General features: G+C 47.4%; 1 protein-coding gene across 1 annotated transcript in view; it reads left to right on the top strand.

Annotated features, from left to right (window-relative positions):
- Positions 1-4,536, top strand: part of LOC119354188 (probable methyltransferase PMT23) — a 6,690-nt gene extending 2,154 nt beyond the window's left edge. Inside the window, exons 2-9 of the mRNA XM_037620896.1 lie at positions 3-501; positions 879-1,028; positions 1,665-1,935; positions 2,065-2,175; positions 2,582-2,753; positions 3,008-3,259; positions 3,701-3,895; positions 3,982-4,536. Of these exons, the coding sequence (XP_037476793.1) occupies positions 3-501; positions 879-1,028; positions 1,665-1,935; positions 2,065-2,175; positions 2,582-2,753; positions 3,008-3,259; positions 3,701-3,895; positions 3,982-4,168 (1,837 nt within the window). The 3' untranslated portion in view covers positions 4,169-4,536. The remainder of the gene's footprint in view (positions 1-2; positions 502-878; positions 1,029-1,664; positions 1,936-2,064; positions 2,176-2,581; positions 2,754-3,007; positions 3,260-3,700; positions 3,896-3,981) is intronic.
- The last annotated feature ends 2,548 nt before the right edge of the window (positions 4,537-7,084 follow it).

The following is a 7,084-nucleotide window of genomic DNA, read 5'->3' as shown; positions in this document are numbered from 1 at the left end:
CCCTCCTCCCATCCCCACCAGCAGCACAGCCCAACCCCAGTTCCCACCCCCGGAGGCTCGTCCGACCCGCAACCAAACGGCCCAGCCGCTGCCGCTGCAGAAGCAGAAGAGAAGGCCGACGCATCGCGGCCAAACGCCCCCACCCCCGTCGCAGGGGGCAGCGGAACCAGCACCCCGTCACGGACAGCCGACGACAGCAGCGACGCGGCGGCAGTCGACGCGGATGCCACAGCCGTAGATGCGGCGGGAGTGGATGGCAGCGAGGCTGAGGACGACGGCGCGGTGGCGGAGGTGAGGTGGGAGACGTGCAAGGTCAGGAGGGGGGTGTCGGCCACGGAGTACATCCCGTGCCTCGACAACATCAGGGCAATCAAGGCACTGCGCTCCAGGCGGCACATGGAGCACCGGGAGCGCCACTGCCCCGCGCCGCCGCCCAGGTGCCTGGTGCGAATGCCTGCGGGTTACCGGCTCCCCGTGCCGTGGCCGCGCAGCCGTGACATGGTGAGGACATTCGCGCTTGCCTTTGTCGGTAAGACACGGAAGCGCCTCTAGTTGTTCATGTTCTCTGCTCTTGTCCTCTGTGTTATCCATGCTGTCTTTATTTATGTAATTGGGTGTTCAACTGCCAACGTATTATTTACTTTCGGTATTAGAACATAACCAATAAACGCAAATTGGGACTATCCTCCTTTTATGGAAGCTACTGTGCTTAGGATGTCTAATTTGGTATCAAGAAGCAGTGTAACTAATCTTGGATTGGATGTCTGATAGCATTAGTAACCTTACACAATATAGGCCCTTGACCCTCAACCATTATGAGGTTTTAAGTACAGTTTAGCATACCACTGATGATTGTTAATCTCCTTTCTGAATTCCAGATTTGGTACAACAATGTTCCTCACCCAAAACTGGTGGAATATAAGAAGGATCAGAACTGGGTTACAAAGTCTGGTGATTATCTTGTTTTCCCTGGAGGTGGAACTCAATTTAAAGATGGTGTTGCAAGATACATACAGTTTGTAGAACAGGTAAATATTACTCTGCCACCTTGATCTACATTTGAACATATTAACTTTGGAAGAAAATTCCAAGTACTTCTATTGCCAAGTGAGTTCTGTGTCCTTGTGAATGGAGATGCTTCTTGTGTGTATGTTTGCCAATGTTCAGTATTGCCTTTGGTAACATTGGGACTTTAGGAGTGAATATAATCGTTGTCCAATCGCATCCAACAATAATAACACCAGTAGCAAAATAACACTATCGTACTTGTTTCAATTGAGATCCTAAACTATATTAATTTGTTGTAATAGCCACCTTCATCTTAACATCTTCCTGCTTTTTTCTCACGGTGAAGTCAATAGCTTTTCATTTATTAGCAAGTTCTGGATACAATCAGCCTTTGGTTAGTTTCATGTTGATTATTTTACCCTGTTTCAACAAGTAGAACAGGTAATTATATGCTCTTAGAGGTAGAGCAAATCTGTACTGTTATTGTTTGATTTGCACGTACTACTGTGCTTACATTGCTTAAATAATTAGCCCAGAATCCAAACGTAGAAATGGAAATGGTTTCCCAAGAATGCTGCCATTGGTCTTCATCACAGCTCCTTGTTTTTTTTTCCTCTGAGGTCATATCATGATTTCCTGTTATAAATTTGCTGTAGATAATGCCTACCATTCAATGGGGAACACATACGAGAACTGTCCTGGATGTTGGATGTGGTGTTGCCAGCTTTGGTGGATACCTGCTTGACAGGAGTGTCATTACTATGTCATTGGCCCCTAAAGATGAGCATGAAGCTCAGATACAGTTTGCATTAGAGCGTGGAATTCCAGCATTTCTAGGAGTAATCGGAACTCAAAAGCTCCCTTTCCCTGATAATGCATTTGATGTGGTCCATTGCGCAAGGTGCAGGGTCCATTGGTATGCAAATGGCAAGTGTTCTATGCCTTCACGGCATTTTTAAGCTACCGTAGTATCTATATCTCAACCTTTTCAGATAAGTATTCCATTTCCCCCCTGCTAATCTGTTTTTAAATATCTATTACTATTGGGATGTGCAGGTGGAAAACCACTACTGGAGCTTAACAGAGTGCTAAGGCCTGGAGGATTTTTCGTTTGGTCTGCAACACCTGTCTATCGTAAAGAACAAAGAGATCAAGATGACTGGAATGGTTCGTAACCATATCATATAAAATTCTTATCCTAGTAGTAGTATTATCTTAGAGATTGCCACAAATGTTAGAGGAAGTGAACAGATATGTGTAAGGATTGCTGACAAAACACGCTATCATACTGATTGATGCAAAGTTGGAGACTATATAGAAGTGCAGTAGCTACTTTTAGCGTAGGTCAATCCTGTAGAAAAGGATATCCACATTCTCCGACATGAAAACATGCGTCGGAGGTAGAACAAGATGGTGTCGCTACTAAGCAAATGATATCATATTTCAGTATTTTACTCAAGTTGCTAAAGATGTCCATAGCAGTGCATCGTTAATATTATGTATAGTTTGCAAGTAACTAGTGTCATTTTTGTGGGCAATTTTGTGCTAACTGGGAATCCATTACATTTGGCAGCAATGGTTACTCTGACCAAATCAATGTGCTGGAGGACAGTTGTAAAATCTGAAGATATTAATGGAATTGGTGTTGTTATATATCAAAAACCGACCTCAAATTCTTGCTACCTTGAGAGGAAAACCGATGAACCCCACCTGTGTTCCAAGAAAGATGGATCACGTTTTCCTTGGTACGTCATAGCTTGCTTCATTTTCCTCGTTGTTGTTTCACCAAACTTCAGACTGCTAGTGGTCTTCTAGCATGTTGTGGCCTCTCTGTGTTTATAACTTACTGGCTCATGGGCAGACATCAGTCGTGTGATCGATACCATTTACAGCCTATCCTTATTAAAGATAATGTAGATATCATAGTTTATTTATAACTAATACTGCAGTTTCGAATTGGTTTCATCTATACCCACTTGTTTTATCTTTGCTTTTGCAGGTATGCTCCTCTTGATAGTTGCATTTTGCCATCTGCTGTTTCCAGTTCAGATGAAACAAGCAATTCTCCCCTTCTGTGGCCTGAAAGACTTATCAGATACGCTAGTCTGCCTGATGATTCTGCTACTATCGAGAAGTTTGATGCTGATACTAAGTATTGGAAACAAGTCATTTCAGAAGTATATTATAATGACTTTCCAGTTAATTGGTCAAGTGTCCGTAATGTAATGGACATGAATGCTGGTTATGGAGGGTAAGAGAACACCAATTTCTGCTGATTAATTTTATGAAATTCATTTTTCTTATGCCATCAGTATTGATCCTAGTAGCTTTTGGTGCTTGTACTTCTGCTATTCTGGTGATGTTGCTTCCTTGAGTTGGGCCTGAGTTTTGGCCATACAAATATGTACATTCATTAGTACAAGATTGCTTGAACTCACTGATCATCTCTCGGCAATGGAGTAAATGTTTCTCCTTAGTGGTTACTAATTATTTAGGACTGCCAAGTCAGATGTCTATTTTCTTATTGGGATTATGCAAATCGGAAACTTCCCTTAGTGACACTAAAGATCATATTTCTGTAATCAGATGTAGATCTCCATAGCTTTTTTTTTTGGAACTATGTATAGTTGCTATCAATCGAACTATGACTGTTATGATGGGGATATTAATCAGACTACTTTTGTTGAACCAGGTTTGCAGCAGCACTTGTTGATAAAGCATTATGGGTTATGAATGTTGTACCTATTGGCCAGTCAGATACTTTGCCAGTAATTTTTAGCCGAGGTTTGATTGGGGTATATCATGATTGGTGCGAATCTTTCAACACATACCCAAGAACCTATGATGTTCTTCACATGAGTGATCTCCTTGGAAGTCTTACAAAGAGGTAAACAAGCAGTCACGCCTCATGAATTAATAGGACATGTGCTCCTTTTTGTCAGACTGTAGCCTGATATCAGTGTCTCCCTTTAGGTGTGACATCCTTGAAGTAGCAGCCGAAGTTGACCGGATATTGAGGCCTGGCAGATGGTTGGTGCTGAAAGACACCATGGACATGATGAAAAAGATGCGGCCAATTCTTCGCTCTCTGCACTACGAGACCGTAATTGTGAAGCGACAATTCCTTGTCGCCACAAAGAGTTTCTGGCGTCCCCGGTGATAAAGCTGACATGGACCAAACTTCTAAGGGAGTCAACCAAAGCACTAAGATTCTGTTGATTCTTTGAGTTCTGATCTGATCAAATTGTTTATACAACAGAGATGTGATTTGTTTGGGTCCAGGTAGCCCTGAAGTTTTCGGTGGTATATAGATACACACTTGTGCAGTCTCCGTGCCGATTCTTTTTCCTGCCAAAAGCAAAGCAATACAATAGGGATGGTATAGCTGTATAATCTAGTGCTAACAGATGCATACACAGAGGATACAGGATCATCTTTTGTATACTTGTTCAACAAAATTATTTGTGTACATTGAACAATAAAGATTTTGAAGCTTGTTCAACCAAAAATATGGGCCCCTTCCTTTCTTCTATCTGTCTCCATAGTTCTGCAAGAGCAATATATGGGTCCCTTACTTTCTTCTATCTGTCTCCATAGTTCTGCAAGAGCAATATATGCCAGGTATATATTTGACGATGTCCAGTACCTGCGGACTACCAGAATGTAGATCCCCTCGCACGGTGCACAGATATACAGTCTTTTTTTTTTGCAGGTGGTGCACAGATGTATTACTCCTTAACCATGTGAGGCAGATACCTACTGACGATTGAATTGAACACAAGACGAGCTTGTGAAGGATATACATTCTCTGGTTCACATTGTATATTGAAATGCGACTGAATTTATTTTCAAATGCTTACAGAACTTCGGCCTCCCAATATATTGCTCTTCCTTGGAAGTTTTTGAGACATGCACCATAGCCTCTTCTTTTTAGTGAGAGAGAATAGGCGCTGTTCAGCTTTTTATAGAAAGCTTAAAACTGTCTTGCAGTTATGTCGGGGGTTGGATGCGACATATGCCAAAGGATGGCTTATCATGGTGGGGGCGAGTAGAACGTCACCGGTGCCTGGAAACGGGATGAGGCGTAGACATGCACGCCGGCGAATCTTACCCAGCTTCAGGGCTCTCCGGGGAGATAATACCCCTACTGCTGCTCTACGGGGTCTCCGCATGATCACTATGGCAAAGAGTTTACACGATTGCTCCTTGAGCAGTTTTCTGGAGGTAGGAGAGGGCAAGGCTAGCTCTTTCCCTCTTATATGATCTGGTCTGGGGCTAATGGATTCCAACCCTTTGCATGGGTGCCGTGGGGGGTTTATATAGGCCTACCCCCAGGGGTACAATGGTAATCTGACTGGATGCGGGCCCAGCCGTTAGTGTCTCCGGCCTTCGTATTCTCTGCCGACTGCTGGGGCCCGCCGACTGGTGGGCCCCGCCAACTGGTTAGGTACGGAGCCGACAGGCCGCGTCCGCCGCGGGCGGGTCTTGCCGGCTGCTGATTACTGTAGCCGTGCTTCTGATGACGCGGGCTTGGTCATGGAGTCGTGGCAACAGCCCCGCCGCCTGGCGGACGATCACTATTGCCACTCCCCGTCACATCTGATTAATGGCGCGCGGGCCCGGGGAAGGATCTGGCCGACTCCCAACGGGTCCGACTGGGGTGCACTTGCCGTCTCCTGGGGTCCCACTGGCTGGTGGGACCCGCCGCCCCAGGGTCGTACAGACAAGCCGTCGTGGGCACAGGATTCGGTCCTTTGGTGCTGATGTCAGGGCCGGCACGGCAACAGTGCCACGCTGCACGGAGATCTTCCCGGGTACGGCGTGCTGTAGCCATGCCTGCCCCTGGTAAGGGGTAGGAGTGGGCTTGACTGTAGCCACTTCCCGTCCCGTCCCTCTTGATGAGGGCATGGGGTTTGTTGGAGTCGCGGGCCGACTCCCCAAAGCCGGCTTCCCTGGAAGTCGCTAGTCAGGAGTCGGCTTATCCTGAAGTCGTCAACGGGAGTCGGCCGCGAGTGGGTAGTCGGCTGTCTTGCCGCCGACTTCTTAGAAGGCGGCTCTTCGTCCTGGGGTCTTGAGGGGCGCAGCCTGCCCCGATGTCTTGAAAGGTTCTGGGGCTCGGGTTAGCCTACCCGTGACCCATTACTCTGACAGTAGTCCCCGAAGCTGATGAGGCGCCATGGACGATCGGCCGAGAAACCTCAGCAGTTTCTCTCTCCGGGTGCTCGACACATGGTTCTTGCTTGATTTCCGTCGGGCCGACTTGAAGGAGTCGGGCTCGCCCAACTCTGACTTGCACAGTATTCCGAACGTCTTGGCGGGATCCAAGTAGCGTGCCGGCTAAGCTTCCAGGCCGCTGCCCGTTCCGGGCTCGTCATGTGGCAGTGCGCGGCCGGGCTAGTCTGCCAGCCTACGGGTGTGACGGGACAGGCCCGTAGGAGGGGCCCGCCACTACCGCGCCTCGGCCCTCGAGCGGATCCGCTGTGGCCCGCGCTGACGGTTGGGATTCTGGTGAAGTTACTGCGCGCAGTAACTTTGTCGTGGAAACGTGGGGGTCGTGGGGTCGTGGGTGCAGTAAATCCCACGCCCGCCCCTCGGCTTCGCAGCCCATGAGGCTATAAGTAGGGGGAGGAGGAGGGCGCGGCAGAGCACGCGCGCCCCTCCTTCCCACTACTCCTTGCTCTTCTCCTTCTTCTTCTTCCTTGCTCCGCTGCGCGCCCAAGCTTTGCCGAACGCCGCGGCGATCAGCTCGTGATGAGTTCATCTTCTGCCGCCGCGCCTCCCTCGGTGCATTCCGGCATCTGGGACGGCTCAGAAGTGCACGATGACCACATCGAGTTCCTCCGCAAGACTCGTCATCTCCCCGACGAAGATCACGTTGTAGGATCGAAAGTATGTCTAGAGGGGGGTGATTAGACTACTTGACCAAATAAAACCTTAACCTTTTTCCAATTTTAGTTCTTGGCAGATTTTAGCTATTGTAGGACAAGTCAAGCAATCATCACACAATTCAAGCAAGCATGTAAAAAGTATATTGGCAGCGGAAAGTAAAGCATGCAATTTGCAAGAATGTAAAGGG

This window comes from Triticum dicoccoides, chromosome 1A (assembly GCF_002162155.2).
Source record: "Triticum dicoccoides isolate Atlit2015 ecotype Zavitan chromosome 1A, WEW_v2.0, whole genome shotgun sequence".
Classification (NCBI taxonomy): Eukaryota; Viridiplantae; Streptophyta; class Magnoliopsida; order Poales; family Poaceae; genus Triticum; species Triticum dicoccoides.
This window is presented reverse-complemented; position numbering and strand designations above follow the sequence as displayed.